Raw genomic sequence first — 20,023 nt, 5'->3', positions numbered from 1 at the left:
CTCCTCCTCTACATTTAGGTTGGATTAGTTTGTACAACGGTCATCAAACTTCTGAAGTAAAAATAAATAAATAAATCATATTTAAGAAGAAGAAGAAAAAGGAAGACGTTTTTAGTTAAGTCAAACGTTTTAATAAAAGTTTCATCTTTTAAGATTTGTCCAACACATCCAATTGTAACCTTAACAGTAAAGAATATCACCCCAGCTGCTAAAGGTTCAACCAGTCTGAGAACCATTGAAAAGACAACAGTGCAAAATCCAAAAGACACAACTTCCTCACCGCCATTGCTTTGGTACCAAATCTTTGAGGAAGGGGCTCCAGAAAGAAGGAGGAGGAGGAGGAGGAGGAGGAGGAGGAGGGGGAGGAGGAGGGAACCAAAGAGAGGCTTTTACCGAGTCTGCGCCCCACAGCCAGGACCGTCCTTGCGCCTCAAGCCGCGTTTCTTCCCCGCAAAGCCCTTCGGGCAACCCGAGAGTTCCTTTTGGCGCCAGAAGGGCTTTGCAGGAAGAAACGCCGCGTTTCTTCCTGCAAAGCCCTTCTGGCGTCAAGCGGAACTCTCGGGTTGCCCGAAGGGCTTTGCAGGAAGAAACGCGGCTGGAGGCGCCAGGACGGTCCTGGCTGTGGGGCGCAGACTCGGTAAAAGCTCTCTTTGGTTCCCTCCTCCTCCCCCTCCTTCCACAGTCTGTGTGACGCTGCCGCCAGGCTGAGAGCTGCCGCTGAAACAAGTTTGGGGAGGTCCTTTGCAGGCAGCCAGTTCTAGCTGCCTGCAAAGGACTTCCCCACGTTTGCTTTGAAAGAAACCTCTGCGCGGGGGTTTCTTGCCATGTGCGCGGCCTTAGAGGGAACAGTGGACCCGGCGTATAACACGCAGTATCGGCGTATAACACGCAGGCAGGGTTTAAGCTTCCAATTTTAGTTTTAAAACTGCGTGTTATACGCCGATAAATACGGTAATTTTCTTAAAATAATTAAAGCCAGGGTAGTTGCTACCAGATTTCAAGTCACAGTGGCTTGGTGTCTGCTCTCAGTATTAACTAGGAGGAGGCCAGAGAACTAGGGGCCTCTTTTGCATAAGGATTTTTTCGCCTTTTAAGAGTTAAGCAAGGGTTAACAAGGGAAGAATTTCTTATGCAAATGAGGCACGTATTCTCTCCCCTCCTGTAGAGGGCATTTTTAGAGGCTTTTTAGAGTTTTCTAGGAGCGACTAGCTCAGTCTGACTTCAGAGCTCTGGCTTTTCAAGAGGGCAGGGTAGGGCAGGGAGAAGCAGAGTTGAAATCTGACTTCAGAGCTCTGGCTTTTCAAGAGGGCAGGGTAGGGCAGGGAGAAGCAGAGTTGAAATCATTTCTGAAACAGCTGGAAAAGGTCCGTGTGTGGGGAGGGGGGGAGGAATTCAAAAAGTTTGATCGGAAGGCAGCAGGGAAAGGGGGGGGTATGGCAGAGGAGCTGCTTTCAAGCCTTTGGAAAATATATCCAATCCAACTTCTGTGTTTGTGTTTGAGAATGAGTGAATGAGAGAGGGATCGAAGTTCTCTGTCTGCGTGTGTCTGTTTGAGAGAGGGGGAGGGAAGGAGAGAGGGAGGAAGGAGGGGGAGGGAGAAGAAAAAGAATGGGAAAACTTATTTTGCAAGGGGGAAAAATGCTGTCGCTTTAAATCGGAACTTAGCATGCCTGGCTGTGGAATTCTGGGAGTTGAAGTCCACGTCTAAAAACAGCCTCACCGGGGCTAAAGCTGACCGCACGTCACTGACAACTACTAATGGCTATTAAGCCTGATGGTAATATATCATCTTCGGTTTTGAACAGAATATTGTCATAAGTATTAGTTGTTGAAGACCATAAACCAAAGATATTAATTCATCCTCAAATTTTACTTCTGAACCTCTCAGACACAGATGGCTACTTTAAATAGCTAAATCATATGCAAATAGTATTGCAAACTAACAAACCAAATTCATTTCTTGTATTCTACTTAATAAAAGTTCTCTAAGATAAAATTTAGTACACTACCAAACATTCAAACTCAGTATATTGGAAGTCCAACAGCTGTTTAGTTGAAGAAAATAATTTAAATGGCACAATTTGTTTGAAGGGGAGAGGATACCTAATAATAAAGCTGATACCTGATAATAAATAGACAAAACAATACTGTAGTTAGCAGCATCTAAGGAAATCATAGTCTAATATCTAATGATTTCCACCATCTAAGTATCTCCTGCATTCACAATATTTTCCACTAATATACACTGGAACAGTTTTGTAAAACAATTTTCATCATACTTTGCATTTTTAAGGCTCAAGTATGGATATACAAATGCACAGAAGGAATAAAACTAGCCAAATCACCTATGACAAGAACAATTCAAACTACAAGAAACTTGAAATAAATATTTGCATTTTCCAATATCTTCTCTTACCTTATTACTATAGATAACCTGCTGTGCAGTATTGTAACTTATACTAAAGCATCTTATATCAATTGAGAATTAGGATTAATTAATCAGGAAGTGGTTTAGACTAGTAGAAGATAGGCCTTTCAAGTTCAAGCAATATTTTAACAATTACATGGCAGAATTATACTTTAAAGTCTTGGCATGTGAATTAAAAACCTTCCCTGGGCTCTTCCATCAGTAGCAAGGATATCTGCCAGTTCATTTTCTCAATTTCATAGGCACATCTGGAATTCACAAAATCACCAGCTCAAAACAGCCATCTAAAAATATATAGATCTCTTTTCAGAGAAGTCTTTCTGAGTATGTGTTCCCTTTTTTCCTTGTACAATACGTAACTGCAAGAGCACTCAATATGATACCAATATTCTTACAAAAGTAGTTTTCTGTATGTCCACTGTAACAGATATCTTTTCTATTTAGAATATTGTAAACATAAGTATTGTCTAATGCCTAACTATATTTCCCTGTGTTGTATGGCTGTATTATTATTATTATCCTTCTCATCTTCTCTACTATCTCCTCTAATGATAATTAGTATCATTATGATTATTACTACTATTGTTGTAGTACATGTACACTGAGAGCTTCTGCACCTAAACAAATTCCTTGTGTGTCTAATCATTCTTGGACAACAAAATATTCTATTCTATAAGTGGAGGAACTCTCCACTTATAGAGTAATTATAGGCAGTAATTAAATTTTACATCCTAAAAGGAAATGTAAAACTAACAGTCCAAGCAGCCTAGCTGTGTTTACATATTATAGCACCTATAACATCTATTATGATATCTGCCTTCCTTGTTGTTTATAGATTTTTTAAAATATTGTGACTATTTTAATTTGCAATTTAATGTTATTAAAAAAATTTCTAATTTATACTGGTAATGTCAAACCTGGCACAAACTTTAACTTCGAAGTAGAAAACAATTCTTGACCATTTGCTGAAAAAGGTATATTTTTACTAGAGATCAAGTGTATTGCACATGATGCAAAGCCAGAACTGAGATTTACATGCCAAAATCCCTACCCTATTGCCTTATACTTTTCCACGCATGCCCCTTTGGTCCCCTTTCTCTACAATTCATCGCAGGGTGTCACCTCATGTCAGTGAAGCACAAGCAAACATGAAGTGGCAGCTGACAATTAACAATCTGTATATATTGTATTGGGACTTAAGTAAGTTATAACTACAATAAAGCCTTGAATAAAAATCTTTGCTACAGGACAACCCTCTTCAAAACCAATCATCTTCCTTCTCTTTATTCATAATGGGAAACAAAAAATAATGGCATGAATGTTTGTGGAGATGAGGTTTAAAGGTATGGGGGAAAGTTCTTTTCCAAAAATAAATTTACTCTTGCCACTCCAAAATCCCCAGTTGTTTAACTGGGATGTTAAGCAAAGAAAACAGCCTAGCAATTTGGATTCAGAAATCCACGTAAAACAAGACTGTCACAAACACTGTGACTTTAGACTATAATGTCAATAAGTAACAAAAAGTAAACAAACAAAGTATTTTCTCTGCAAGACACCATGTTTCACAAGGAAGTGTTTTATTTACAGGAATTGCATTGATTCTATATATGCTCAGACCAGCAACACACTCCTACCCTATATATACTTTATTATCAACAATGCACTAAAAAGAATAGTATGCAAACAGATATAGAGGCAATCCAAGATGAGTAAACAAACTTTGCAGCAAATTTGAACTGAGATTCAGGTCAAAGACTTCAGCCACTCTATCTTCAGCCACATGATCAGTTTTGCTTGTAAATAAATACAGGTAGTCCTCAACTTACAATTGAGCCCAAAATTTAAGTTGCTAAATGAGAAATTTGTTAAGTGAGTTTTGCCCCATTTTATGACTTTTCTCACATTTGTAAAGTGAATCACTGTAGTTCTTAAATTAATAACACAGTTGTAAGTGAATCTGGCTCTTCCATTCACTTTGCTTGTCAGAAGGTCGCATAAGATAATCACATGACTCTGGGACACTGCGATTGTCATAAATGTGAATCAGCTGTCAAGCATCTAAATATAAATCACATGTTCATGAGGATGCTAAATGTGAAAAGTGGTCATAAGTCACTATTTTCAGAGCTGTTGTAACTTTGAATGGTCACTAAATGACCTGTTGTAAGTTGAGGACTACCTATAGATACAAAATGTTTAGTTGAGTTTCTTTTTCACTTTTATTACAAAAGTTTGGAATTTTTATATATACTGTAAGTAATGAAATCACACAACTAGCAAGTTATTTAAACTTTGGTAACTTTACAAAAGCACTAAATTGCAGGATATGGGACCAAACATAACAAAGAAATTCTTATGAAATTAGGGAGAAGAGAAACATCCAAGAAAGCATATGATAAATTCAAACTTAATATATAAGCTTTTTTATTCATGACATTAACAGTCCCATAAGATACATATCCAGAACCCAAGCCAAGACTGAGATGGGGCAAACATAAAAAATAGGAATGGGCTGAATGTGAGTATTTTAAAAGCAAGCAATAAACATAGTAAGTTAAACTCATATTTCTTTTTTCAAAATATAAGACGTTCATGTCATTCAGGATTGAAATGACTTCTGCAATAAGGCCAGATTCATGATTTACACTCCTTTACTAATCAAGGCCCTTTGCAGCAACGGAATACACTGATGTCAACCATCATATCTATATGTATCTAATAAAAGGATAAGAATGAGAGGGAAGACAGCAATTCCCACAAAAGAATGAGTTCAAATGGAAGGAAATGTGAAATGAAATAAAATAAAATAAAACGAGCCACAATAACACCTCCTAAGCACTGTATTCTAACCCCAAAGTCCTATGCCTCTATCTTGCTTTTATAACCCCTTAAGATCTCTCCTGTGGCTATGGTTTTCCCAGTTGCAATGTTGGACCATAAGGAAGGCTGGGTGCCAAAGAATCAAGGTCTTTGAACTATGGTGCTGGAGAAGATTCCAAGTTCCTTGGGCTGCAAGGTGATCAAACCAGTCACTCCTAGAGGAGATCAACCCCGACTGCTCTTTAGAAGGCCAGATTCTGAAGATGAAACTCAAATACTTTGGCCACCTAATGAGAAGGAAGTACTCACTGGAGGAGAGCCTCATGCTGGGAAAGATGGAGGGCAAAAGAAGAAGGGGACGACAGAGAATGAGGTGGCTGGATGGAGTCACCAAAGCAGTAGGCGTGCGCTTAAATGGACTCCAGGGGATGGTAGAAGACAAGAAGGCCTGGAAGAACGTTCTCCATGGGATCACAATGGGTTGGACACAACTTTGCAACTAACAACAACTCTAAATAAAATTATTCTTGATAGTAGGGAAAATAGGAACCTGAAATATATTTGAAACAAATGTTGCAAGGTATCCATCCATCTATCCCTCTATATTTATCTATCTACCTACCTACCACCTACCTACCTGTCAGGGTTCCACACCTCCTCTCAAGTTGCCACTATCTATCTATCTTGTAATGCTTGAATCCAGAGTATGGTAGAGGACAGGAAGACCTGGAGGAACATTGTCCATGGGATCACGATGGGTCAGACACGTCTTCACAACCAATAACAATTCTAAATAAAATTATACTTGACAGTGGGGGAAAGAGGAACCTGAAATATATTTGCAAACAAATATTGCAAGGTATCCATCCATCCCTATCTATCTATCTAGTACCGACCTACCTGTCAGGGTTCCTGTGACCTGCTCTCAAGTTGTCTCTATCTATCTAACTTGCAATACTGGGAAAGCTGGAGGGCAAAAGAAGAAGGGACAACAGAGAATGAGGGAGTCACTGAAGCAGTAGGTGTGAACCTAATAGACTCCAGAGGATGGCAGAGGACAGGAAGGCCTGGAGGAACATTGTCCATGGGGTGGATCAGACTCGACTTCACAACTAACAACAACATTAAAAGATCGCCGCACCCACACCCCCTGCAATCCTAAGCCCTTAAAAGAACTGCCACCAAACGGGGGACCCCACCTTTTCCTTCCCACTCCCTAGAAAGCCCTTCCTAGCACTGATGGAGGTTACCTCACCTGTGTAATGAATACAAGAAAACATACAAACTCAGGGAGCACCAAGGACCCCCTCATGCCAACCCCTGAGCTAGAAACGACCCCCGTTATCGGGCCCACTTCCAGGAACCCCCTTCTTCTTCTTCTTCTTCTTCCCCGCTTCCTCCCACCAGACGGCCCTCAGACAAGCCTGACGTGCCTGCCTTGCCCAGCCGGGCTTCGTCGCCCGTAAACACCATCCGCAGGCGCAAACACCTTTCCCTCCTGCAACCTGCCAGATCAGCTGCTGCTTCTCTTCCTGGGGGCCCTGAAGCTTTCCCCGAGGATCAGCCGCAAGCCCTCCCTGCCTGCCTCCCCTTCCCCCCCCCGGAGAACGGGAAAGGGATACTGCACCTGCTCCCGCTCCTCCCAAGGCGGCCGCCATGGCGTCGGATCTCGCCAGGTCGCGGCGCGAGGAGCCCGCAACCTTCCTGCCTTCTCCCGACGCCGGGAGCTCCCTTCGCCCAAGCACCGATCCACCCGCCGCGGAGCGTAAAAAACTAGAACAACATGGCGGCCGGCTGCTGAGGGGAAACGCAGAGGAAACGGGTGCAGAGCGCCGTTAAGGAGTGCCGCGTTGCAGTCTGGGATATTGGAAGACCGCCTGTTCCGTAGCGGAGCGGAAGATGGTGGACTCCGCCAGCTGGGCCAATCTGCCGCATTGGAGGCAAAAAGGGGGAGGTGAGAAGAGGGCGGGCTCTGAGGAAAAGCCACGCCTTCTAGCCTAAGCGGAGGAAAGCGGGCCTCTCTTGCCCTTGACTTTATGATCTAGTGACTTTATTTTATGGATTTTAAAAAAGCAAAAACTGGACTAAGAGGCGCATGCGCGTCAAGAGACCAGGCAGCAGAATAAAGCCGGAGAAAGCCAATAAATGTGGCGCATGCGTGGACTGCCGGAGGAGGATTTTGTTTTGTTTTTCTGCCAGTGAAGCGGAGGGAAAATATTTTGGAGCTCTGTCTCTGCGGCTTTTTCTCTAAAGGGGAAAGGATGGATAAGTGGTTCTTCGGATGGAAAAGGGTCATAGGTTGCTGAACAACCGACATAGCACGCACATTGAATGATAAAGAAAACTTTTTTTATCAGCCACAAAGGCTGCTTTAACCTCGTAGACAAAACTATGTTCTATCTAAAAACGTCTACCCCAGTGTTTTTCGACCTTGATAACTGGAAGCCGTGTGGGTTCATCCCAGAATTGCCCAGTCAGATACTGGCTAAGGGACTGTGGAATGAACAATTCCAAAACAGTTTTTTTTTAAAATTCAAAACATATCTTAAAAGAGTTTTAAGTCCGCAGGTGTGAAGAATTGCCAACTTTGAAAGACTCTGGTTTTAGCCCTTTATAAAAAAATTAAAATGGTGCATGAAATGATGGAGGCGCATATAAAACCAATACCTGAGCTCATGATTAGAGACGAGTTAAGCAGATGATAGATATAGAAAGGGATTTTTGAAGAAAGGGATGTATCTAAGTCACATATCACTGGTCTATACAATCTGGTAATCATAATTATTACAAGCTGTAAACTGATTTTCGTGGTATGTACAGCACAATTTATGGCCTAGTACAGGGATGGCTAAGCTTTTTCCCATCGCGTGCCAAAAGCGGGGGAAGCACACCCATAATTCTATGCGCACAACACACACACTTGCGTGCATATGCTTGCGACACTATGCGTGCATGACCCCCACTCTTCCCCCACTTTTGGTCCGTAATGGACCCGTTTTTTGCCCTCTCTGGGCTCCAGAGGCTTTCTAGGAGCCTGGGGAGGGCGGAAATGCCCTCCCCCGAAGGCCCTCCGGGGCTTCCCTGAATCCTCCAGAGGGCAAAAAACGGCCCTACGGGCAACCCAAAAGTTCAGGAACGGACTTACAGTTTGCCCATAGGGCCGTTTTTCGCCTTCAGGAGACTTTCCTGAAGCTTCTGGAGGGAGCAAAAGGGCCAAAAATGAAGGCCAAAGTAAGCTGGACAGCACATGCATGCATGCTGAAACTGACAGGGCAACGCCTCGCGTGCCCTAACAAACCGCTCCGTGTGCCACCTGTGGCACACATGCTATAGATTCGCCATTCAGGCCTAGTATATTATGCAAATGTCGCTGATTGTGATTTATTCAATAGCTATACTTAAACCCTGACAATGTGATCTCAAACAAATTTTCGGAGTCATCTGAACCTCATCTGTTGCTGTCCTTTCAAATGAAGTTAATTGGGATCTAAGTACATAGGCCCGTGATGGTGAACCTATGGTATGCATGCCACAGATGGCACATAGAGTCTTCTCTGTGGGTACATCAGCCGTTGCCCCGCTCAGCTCCACCGCGCATGCGCATGCGCCTCCCACTGGCCAGCTGGTTTTCGGGGGAGGGGGAGCATGGGGGGTCACGTGCATGCATGGGGAAACATGCGCATTGCTTTATGGGTGCATTCACGCTTTTGGCACACGACGACAAAAAGGTTAGACATCAATGACATAGGCTATCAGCGTCTCTCAGAAAAGAAATTAAGGATGCATATTAATTAATCAACTTCATTTTTCTGATCCATAAGACAGCAAAAAAAAAAAAAGATTTCCATATAGGATAACTAAGGTGCATGTATTTGTTCACACCTGTGGTGGAATCTGCTAAACCACAATGAGAAAATCATACCCATGTTTTATGTTATTGCATTATTTTTTGTTTTAAATGACTGCAATTGTAGTCTGGTTTTTGCCTCACTGTTGTGAACTGTATGTGTGGAGTTAGTTGTTATTCTTTCTATAGTAACAGAGAAAGGAAGGTCCTGGCCTCCTTGGGTTGTGTTAATGGATTCAGATCATCCTATCTTTAGGTCCTATTGATTATCGTGCCATGCCATCAGATTAATTTATCAGCCAATAGTAAGTTATAGCCTGGTTTTTAATTAATTAGTTCATCTCCACAAAAGAATATACATATAATCTACATCATTATATTATATGGTACAGTACAGGGGACCCAACAGAAATTCTCATCCAACAGTAAAACAGAATATTTTTTGAAGAGCTTTCTTGAATAATCAATTGACTTCATTGTCCATTGTAGTAGGTTTTAATTAAGCGATAAAGCCTTCCATGTGAATGCTTTTATCTTTCAGATAAGGATTTATCACATATCCACCCACCCCAGCAGGTTTTTATCTGAAAGATAAGGAAAGGTACATCAGTGTCCACTTGTTAGTTTAAATCCTTTAATTAAAGGACCTCCAAATAAAAGTCATAGGCTTGAGAGATACAAAACAGGTTAATATCTTGAACTAGATGAGCATCTTTTGAGTTTAGGAGAATAAAAAGAATTTTGGTAAATTCAAAACCTGTTGGATCCTTTGGGGCTCTTCATATGAGCCGAGGTGGCGCAGTGGTTAGGGTGCAGTACTGCAGGCCACTTCATTTGACTGTTATCTGCAGTTCAGCGGTTCTAATCTCACCGGCTCAAGGTTGACTCAGCCTTCCATCCTTCCAAGGTGGCTAAAATGAGGACCCAGACTGTGGGGGCAATATGCTGACTCTGTAAACCACTTAGAGAAGGCTGAAAGCCCTATGAAGCGGTATATAAGTCTAACTGCTATTGCTATTGCTATTCAAACTTGGTTGTTTGCTTGCAGTCATTGCAATACCTCACTAGAGAACTTCATCAGTGCTAGTGAGTGTGGGGGTTTGTTCCCTGTTTACATACAGAATAGTGGTCCCAAAGGTGCTTTTTCAGGAGGCAACTGGACTTTCTCATTTTTCTTTGAAGACATTTCACTTCTCATCCAAGAAGCATCTTCAGAATAGAGCTTGTGCATGCATGACAGAACCCGGAAGAGGAATGGGTTAGGGTTAGGGCAGTGGTTCCCAAACTTGGCAACTTTAAGACTTGTGGACTTCAACTCCCAGAATTCTCCAGCCAGAATAGAATAGAATAGAATAGAATAGAATTCTTTATTGGCCAAGTGTGATTGGAATTTGTCTTTGGTGCATATGCTCTCTGTACATAAAAGAAAAGATATATTCATCATGAATCATAAGGTACAGAACTTAACAATAGTCATAGGGTACCAGTAAGCAATCAAATCATACTAGGAAACAATGTAGGAAACAGTTATGACATTTTTGATGTTAGGTGTCATTTTAGGTTGTTTGGTGATGTTTTGGTCTCTCTGGGTTTTGAGATCTGCTCTGACCTCTGATTTGAATTAGTTCTGCTTCTGTGTTCTTCTGGTCTGTGATAAGATTCTATAACTCCTGCTTCCAACGCTGGAAAGAATTATAACTGATTAGTATGATCTCTGAACTCATTACAGTACAACCAACATAAGCTATGAAAACAATAACACTACCATATTCAATTTCATCTCAGAAAAAAATCAAAAGACTAGTTTATAGCATCACTGTAGCACACCAATCATCTCTAAAATCTTCTAAAAACATCTTGGGGGTAAACCAAAAGACCACTAGCGCAAGAAATAAAAGCAAGAGTCATCTACAACATACAGTGTATTAACAGCCACTATATAGAACGGAGTTTGGACTGGTTCGGGCGAACCGGTAGCGCCAATGATCAGATGGCCCCACCCACCTGCCCCTTCCTATCCTGTCCTTTATTTCCTGCTTTCTGGCTCATCTCAATTGCACGGCACAGCTGATTTTCCCCTCCCCTTCGCTGTTTTGCTTACCATTCCTGACTTGGAAAATAAGCAGCTGAGCTTCTAAATACTCAATTTCCAGCGCTGTGCGGAAGCGCTTTAGACATGCACGCTCACTAAATCAGTTGTTAAACCGGTAGCATCCCACCACTGAGGACAGACATAAAAGCCCTGCAGAGCATATCCATGACCATCAATTTGCTGTCAGAAGACACAATGAAATCCCCAATATTAATGTATTCTCTAGTTGGGCCATGAGACATCTACAAGCAAGCAACCAAGTTCAGAGAGCGCCAAAGGGATCACTATCCGGGACCAACAACAACCCTGAGCTATATATATTCTTTCCTATTGAAACTATTACAATTTGGTGGGAAGGGCTTACTAGATCAACATGGTGGCCCACCTTGTCCAAGCCAGTATGGTCAGCCAAGGGTGTTCAAGAAGAAACATGTAATCGGAACAGGCTGACAATATCTTTTTGGACTAACATATTTTATGAAAAGACAGCTCAGTTATCAATTCATGGAATGGCTAAGGCTAAGTCAATATATGACTTAAATTGCAGGAGGGTGAGTGGAGGGTGGAAGTGAGAGAAGATGACACAGTTAATATACAAATATAGAAAACAGAATAGCAGAGTTGGAAGGGACCTTGGCCATCTAGTCCAACCTCCTGTGCAAGTGGGAAACCTTACACCCATGATGGCGAACCTATAGCACGCATGCCACAGGTGGCACGTGGAGTCATATATGCTGGCAAACCAGCAGTCATCTCTGGCACACATGCACACGCCAGCCAGCTGATATTTGGTCTTCCAGAGGGCCAGCCCAGGAGAGGATGTTTTCACCCTCCCCAGATTTCAGGAAAGCCCCTGGAGCCTGGGGAGGGATCATGTGTGCATATATGGGGGGGAGGGTCACGCGCGCATGAGCAGGTGGGCGGGGGGGTTGAATTGATGTGGGCACGCATGCGGACACAATAGCACGCGCACACACACACAATTTTGGCACTCCATGAGAAAAAGGTTTGCCATCACTGCTTTATACCATTCCAGATAAATGGCTGTCCACTCTCTTAAAAACTTCCAGTGATAAGAGCACCCACAACTTCTGGAAACAAACCATTACACTTTGTCTCTGCACCTGATCGGAATTAAATGGGTGGAAGCTGCCAGCATGGCAGTGTGTGATTGGATCATCTGATGGACTTTTGGGTGTGGAGGCAAGATCTTCAACTTTCAACTGGGTGGGGAAAACTGGGAAGCTTTCAGATCCGGGTTAATGCCAGGGTTCCAAACAGCATCCAAAAGTAAATCATAGTCCAAGGCAAAGTATTGCTCAAAGTTTCAATTTATTAAGAGAGCCATGTTGGCACATCTGGGAAAACCCAAATCTAAAAGCTTCCCAGTTTTCCCCACCCAGTTGAAAGTTGAAGATCTTGCCCCCACACTCACAAGTCCATTACATGACCCAGTCTCCCACTGCCATGCTGGCAGTTCTACCCATCTAATTTTGGTCAGGTGCAGAGACAAAGGATGACCTTGGCTGTCTAGAAAGAATTTTGTTGTGGCGACATAGTATGTGACTCCTTACAATCCCCCCTCCCATTTTCCCACAATAGAGAATGCATAGCAGAATAAGAGAAAGTATGGAAGGCCAAAGACCCAAAAGAAAATATGGCTGCAGGCGTGAGTAATTAATTGTTCTCACTATCAGGAAATTTCTCTTTAATTCTCTCTTTCTTAAGTTTCCATTTGCTATTGGTCCTGCCCTTAGGTGCTTGTAGAATAGCTTGACTCCCTCTTCTTGGTGGCAACTCCTGAGATATTGGAACACTGTTATTATGTGTTCCCTAGTATTTCTTTTCATTAAGCTAATTCCAGCAACCGTTCTTCATTTGTTTTAGCCTTGTCCCCTGATCATCTTTCTTGCTCTTCTCTCCACTCTTTCTAAGGCCTCAACATCTGTTTTTGTATTGCAGTGACCAAAATTGAATTCAGTACTCTAAATGTAGTTTTCCCAAAGCAGCATATAGCAATACTAACACTTCATGTCAACAAATCAGAACAAATCACATCAGAACAAATGTGGTTACCCTGACTTAGGACCATAATTGAGGCTGCAATTTCAGTTGCAAGTTATGATAGTTGTAAAGAGGGTAAGAGTGTCTGATTTTATTATTATATATTATTTCTTGGGTAGTCATTAAACGAACACTGCAATCATTAAGTTTATTGTTCACTATTAAGCATTCTTGGCTGAAAATCGGAATTGTGGTGGCGCAGTGGATAGAATGCAGTATTGAAAGCTAGTTCTGCTTACTGCCAGGAGTTTGATTCTGATTGGTTGAAGATTAAATCAGCCTTGCTTCCCTGAGGTAGGTAAAATGAGGGTCCAGATTGTTGGGGGCAATATGCTGACACTTGTAAACCACCGTGACCCGTCAAAACCGCGGTCCACTAAAGCGCGCCCGATTAAAGCGCATACGTGACGTCATCAGCAGCGCAACAAAAAAAATTAAAAATAAATTAAATTAAAATTAAAATAAAATTAAAGCAAGCTGATTCACATAAAGGTAAGGGTTAGGTTTAGGGTTAGGGTTAGGGTTAGGTTAAGGGTTAGGGTTAGGTTTAGGGTTACGTTAAGCGTTAGGGTTAGGTTTAGGGTTAGGTTAAGGGTTAGCGTTAGGTTTAGCGTTAGGTTAAGGGTTAGGTTTAGGGTTAGGTTTAGGGTTAGGTTAAGGGTTAGGCTTAGGGTTAGGTTTAGGGTTAGGTTTGGGGGGGTTAGGTTTAGATTTACGTGTTCATTTTAAGTTTACCGCTCACAGCGTGCTGTTTTCATCACGCTGTGATGACGTCACGTACGCGCTTTCGTCGAGCGCGCTTTAGTCTACCGCGGTTTTGTGGTGGAACCGTAAACCACTAGGAGCAGTGGTGGGATTCAAAAATTTTTATTATCAGTTCTGTGGGTGTGGCTTTGTGGGCATGGCAGGGCAAAGATACTGCAAAATCCCCATTCCCTCCCCACCCACTAACCTGCTTTCCAGCTCCGTTCTCCTGTTCACAGGGCAACAAAAGAATATCAGCTGGGAGGAAGAACTGGTCGGCATATTTGTCGGTTCTCCAAACTATTCAAAATTTCCACTGAATACCACCTCTGGCTTGGAGAGAGCTGTAAAGCCGAGGTGGCGCAGTGGTTAGGGTGCAGTACTGCAGGCCACTTCAGCTGACTGTTATCTGCAGTTCAGCGGTTCTAATCTCACCGGCACAAGGTTGACTCAGCCTTCCATCCTTCCGAGGTGGGTGAAATGAGGACCCAGACTGTGGGGGCGATATGCTGATTCTGTAAACCGCTTAGAGAGGGCTGAAAGCCCTATGAAGCGGTATATAAGTCTAACTGCTATTGTTATTGCTATATAAGTCTAAGTGCTATTGCTATTGCTAAATACCAGTTTCTGGAGAAATACCAGAGAAAAAAAACTTTGTAAGTTGTGGTCGCAGGACTTATGGGACACTACAAATGGTCATATATGTGGGCCAGTTGTTAAGCACCCCAAATGCAGTCCTGTGACCAGGGAGATAGGCAATGGAACTTCAAATCTACATAGTAAGTCTCTTTTTCAGGGTCTGTTGTAACTTCGAACAATCGCTAAGTGACAAGCAGTGGTGTATTAACCATTAAGCAGACTAAGCACTTGCTTAGGGCACCAGGCCAAAGGGGGCAGCACAAAGTTGAGAAAGAAAGAAAAAACCAATGAAGATTTGTACAATATGTACAAAGGAAGTGGGGGCACCGAGAGTTGTCAGTGCTTAGGGCACCAGTGAGTTTTATCCACCATTGGTGACAAGTCATATGTCAGGCCTGCAAGCCATCTTTTCTTTTGGACTTGGGGCCTACCACACTTTCTACTATTCATTTTCTATTGTGGGAAAATGGGAGGAGGGATTATATGGAGTTGGTGATATGTAGCCATAATAACATGCTTCTTAGAAACTCAAGGTCATCCTTTGTCTCTGCACCTGGCCGGAACTGGATGGGTGGAAGTGACAGTGGAAGATTGGACCATGTGATGGGCTTGTTGGTGTAGGGGCAGGATCTTGAATTTTCAACTCGGTGGGGAAAACCTGGAAGCCTTCAGATTCGGGTTTTCCCAGACGTGCCAACATGGCTTGCTTAATAAATTGGAACTTTGAGGAAGCTTTTGCCTCGGACTCTGATTTAGTTTTGGATGCTATTTGGAACTCTGACATCATATGTGTACCATACTACCTGTACACAACTTATCTGTGAATGATAGATTTAACTGTGTGATCTGGATAGAAGCTGGAAGCATGTAGGTAGTAGGACAATCCATAGATTCCTGTATAATGTATTTACTGTAACAATATAGTTTTTCTGAGTGTGACATCAAGGAAATGGATTTGTTCTGTAGTTAGACAAAGACTGGTTTTATCTTTTCCATAACATACAAAGGAGTGGCAGAGCCATGTAGACACACTTTGTACACAATACTTCAATTTCCTCATGGCTGATCTAGAACAACACTTTCTCAACTTTTGCTCCCTGAAATTCCTCCTTTATTTGAGACTTGTCAATGACATTTTCATCTTTTTCTATGGATCTGAATCTCTCACCAAATTCCATCACGACCTCAACAGTTTTACTCCCCCACTATCCATCTCAGCCTCTTTCAAATATAGAGATCTTTATTTCTTCAATTTGTCCTGGGATTAAATCTCTTTTTCTTGTTTTCTTGCTGGAGCCAAGAGGGTAAATTTGAATGCCATTTAGACAATTGCCCACTGAGCTTTGTGGCTGAGAAGTAAATGAAAAGCAGGTTTGAGAGTCAGTAGTGCTCCTTCAGAAAAATCACCTTTTTTGAGATGAGATCTGATTCATTTGCCACACACAGAATGATACTTAATATGAAAGTAGAAATCCTCCTCAACTTGAGCTTTTACACATTTTCATATGCATGTTCAAATGCTCCATGCCTTGGGAGCAAAAATGTTGTGATTAAGCCCAGTGTGAACTTAAATGTTGCTGACATCATAATTGGGATTTCAAGCGTAGCGAAAAAATAGATCTAACAAAAGAAATGGAGATTGTATGATGCTTTATATTCCCTACTTTTTGGCAGGACCAGGGTCAAAATTCAACTCCTATTCCTAATGCTATTGGATACAAATTGACTCTCCCTGCCCACAAACAAATCCCTCTCTAAAATCCAATTTAAATTAAATAATAAAAGCCACCTCACCAGCTCACATTAAAGCCCAAAGCCAGCTCTTATAAGGAAATAGCAACACGGAGGGAGTCATCAGATGTGTTGCGTTCCTTAAAGGACTTTGTATAACAATATAAATAACCCAATGGTGAGATTCAAATAATTTAACAACTGGTTCTCTGCCATAATGATTTCTTCCAACAACCAGTTCACCAAACTGCTCAGAAAATTAACAACTGGTTCTCCCGAAGTGGTGCGAACTGGCTGAATCCCACCAATGAAATAATTCCAGGTACATGGATAAAGACCTGCTTTTAGCTTTCCCAAACTGGCAGGTAAATAAGATCCTAAGGACTCCCCATCTTGTAACTCTCAACTTCTATAAAAATCTTGGCTTTCCCATTATCTAGAATAGGGCTCTCCTACTTTGGCAACTTTACATGTGCTAGTTGAGGAATCCTGGGAGTTGAAGTCCACAAGTCGTAAAGTTGCCAAGTTTTGTTGTTGTTAGTTGCAAAGTTGTGTCCAACCCCTTGGACAATGTTCCTCCAGGACTTCCTGTCCTCTACCATCCTCTGGAGTCCATTTAATCTCACGCCTATTGCTTCGGTGACTCCATCCAGCCATCTCATTCTCTGTCATCCCATTCTTCTTTTGCCCTCAATCTTTCCCAGCATGAGGCTCTTCTCCAGGGAGTCCTTCCTTCTCATTAGCTGGCCAAAGCATTTGAGTTTCCTCTTCAGGATCTGGCCTTCTAAAGAGCAGTCAGGTGTGATCTCCTCTAGGACTGACTGGTTGGATCAACTTGCAGCCCAAGGGACTTGCAGGAGTCTTCTCCAGCACCAGAATTCAAAGGCCTCCATTCTTTTGCGCTCAACCTTTCTTATGGTCCAACTTTCACAGCCATCCATTGCAACTGGGAAAACCATAGCCTTGACTATACACACTTTTTTTGGCAGGGTGATGTCTCTGCTTTTTAGTATGCTGTCTAGATTTGCCATAGTTTTCCACCCCAGGAGCAAGCACCTTTTAATTTCTTGGCTGCATTCCCCATCTGCAGTGATCTTGGAGCCCAGAAAAATAAAATATGTCACTACCGCCATTTCTTCTCCATCTATTTGCCAGGAATTGTGAGGGCCGGATGCCATGATTTTAGTTTTCTTAATGTTGAGTTTCAAGTCAACTTTTGCACTCTCCTTCTTCATCCGCATCAAGAGGCTCTTTAGTTCCTCTTCACTTTCTTCCAATAGAGTGTATCATGCATTAGAGTGGTATCAAGCATATGATATAGAGTGGTATCATGCATTGTATAAAAATACTAAGTATAAGTATAATCTTTATTGTCATTGTACGGAAATACAACGAAATTGGTTTTAAACTCACTGGTGCAAAATTATAACAGAAATGAAAAAAGAAAGAAAAAGAAAAAAAACTAGTGTGTGCATGGAGTGATTGTGGTTGTATTTAAAAGCCTCACAGCCCAAGGATAGAAACTATCTTTAAACCTGTTTATTTGGCTGGCTATACTTTGATGTCTTCTGCCTGATGGTAGAAGTGGGAAGAGACGCTGACCAGGGTGTGAATCATCTCTGAGTATCTTCCTTACCCTGCTAAAGCAGCGAGACCTGGGGATGTCATCTAGTGGTGTCAGAGGGCAACCAATGGTTTCTTGTGCCTAATTGATCACTCTCTGTAGTGCCTTCCTGTCCACAGCTGTTAAACTAGCATACCATACTGTAATACAATATGTGAGGGCACTTTCTATGGTGGACCGATAGAAAGAGGTCATCAGCCGTTGTTCCACCTGATTTTTTTCGCAGGACATTAGTGTGGTATCATGGATATGATAGAGTGGTATCATTCCTCAGCCAGCATGCCCTGGCTGAGGAATACTGAGAATTGAAGTCCACAAGTTGTAAAGCTGCCAAGTTTGGAGACCCCCTGATCTAGAATCCTTCTTTCTTGTAAAACAGGAATCCTATGATGATCGCAATAAACACGGTGTTTCTTCCCAGCATTGTGTATTGTTCTTCTGAATTTTCCATGACACAAATATGCTTTCAACTTAGGATCAGATAGTGCCTTCAGGTCGCTCGGAGCGAAAAGATATGCAAGCTGCATGCTGCGTGCAGTGGAGTCCCTCAAAGGACTATAGGCAGTCTTCAATTTATGACTGTAATTGAGCCTGGCAATTATGGTCATAAAGTGGTTCATCATATGACTGAGCTGAACTTACAACTTTCCTTTGATGAAGGCCGTTAAGCTAACACAACAGTCATTAAGCGAACGCAGCAGCTGTGAGGCGAACCATTGTTTCCTAAAGGCAGGTCTTTCCTGGAAACAAGAAATAAACAGTTTTCAGAAAAACTCTCATAAATCAAGGTCACGTGGGCTGCTGCAAAATATCATACAGGCGGTCCTCAACTTACAACCATTCGTTTAGTGAACTTTGAAAGTTACAATGGTATTGAAAAAAGTGACACATCATTTTTCACACTATAACGACTGTTGTAACATCCCCGTGGTCATGTGGTCAAAATTTGGGGCACTTGGCAACTGGCATGTATTTATGACAGTTGCACTGTCTTGGGGTCATATGATCACTGCTTGTAACTTTCCCAGCTGGCATTTGATAAGCAAAATCAATGAGAGGAAGCCAGAATGGCATAAATATAAGCTGTTTGCTGGTTGCCCAAAATGCAGTGATGTGTCCACCAGGGGGGGTGGAAAAGTAACTATGAAACCAGCTCCTAGGTAGCTTTCAGAATTTTGAATGGTCACTAAATCACTGGTCAAGTATTACCTATATTGATAATTCTCCAGACATAGAATTTGCAGCCCAAAGCATTTACCCATTTACCGTAGTTATAGATCTATCTCTATTGCTTTTGTAGAAGCAATATATATTTTATGGATGCATTTCACAATTTTTTTTCCTACTTGCATTTTTACATGCTTTCAAACTGCTAGGTTGGCATGAGCTGGGACAAGTAACGGGAGCTCACTCCATTACCCAGCACTAGGGATTCGAACTGCTGAACTGCCGACCTTTCTGATCGACAAGCTCAGTGTCTTAGCCACTGAGCCACCGTATCCCTAAGGAACTACCTTTGGTGGGAAAGTAAGAGCATTTCATGCGCCTTTGCCATTTAATCATGCTGGCCACATGACCACGGGGACGTCTTCGGACAATGCTGGCTCTTTGGCTTTGAAACGGAGATGAGCACTGCTCCCTAGAGTCTGGAACGACTAGCACATATGTGTGAGGGGGTAACCTTTACAATTTTAATATTTTAAAAATATATTTGTAGAATGTGATTTCCATGGTCCTTTGAAGCCAACACTGATAAGAAATGCATATCTTATCTGTCATCAGGTATCTGTTTTTCTGGACAAAAGAAGAGGAACAGAATTTATACAGATGAATCTACTTTCCCATCGCAGACACTAAAAATCTTGCCATTCCTGTCTGAATTTAGCCTAGAGACAGCAAATCAGTAGAGACCTGAAGTTCCAAGCACAATGGGGAATTTTGGGGGTTGTTTGTGCAAAATCCAGTGAATTTTAAATGTTCAAGGATTTGGTGAATTTTTTGTTATGAAATTATCATTATTTTAATATATATGTA

General features: G+C 42.1%; 1 protein-coding gene across 7 annotated transcripts in view; it reads right to left on the bottom strand.

Annotated features, from left to right (window-relative positions):
• Window positions 1-7,070, bottom strand: part of RBM33 (RNA binding motif protein 33) — a 129,419-nt gene extending 122,349 nt beyond the window's left edge. For all 7 annotated transcript variants that reach the window (XR_004256966.1, XM_032237273.1, XM_032237276.1 and 4 more), the window contains exon 1: window positions 6,876-7,070. Coding sequence is in view for 6 of the 7 variants with exons in the window: in XM_032237273.1 (XP_032093164.1) it covers window positions 6,876-6,906 (31 nt within the window). In the remaining variant the exon portion in view is untranslated. The remainder of the gene's footprint in view (window positions 1-6,875) is intronic.
• Window positions 7,071-20,023: the final 12,953 nt, after the last annotated feature.

This window comes from Thamnophis elegans, chromosome Z (assembly GCF_009769535.1).
Source record: "Thamnophis elegans isolate rThaEle1 chromosome Z, rThaEle1.pri, whole genome shotgun sequence".
Taxonomy (NCBI): domain Eukaryota; kingdom Metazoa; phylum Chordata; class Lepidosauria; order Squamata; family Colubridae; genus Thamnophis; species Thamnophis elegans.
Note: the sequence above shows the minus strand (reverse complement) of the source record. Positions and strands in the feature narration are given on the sequence as shown.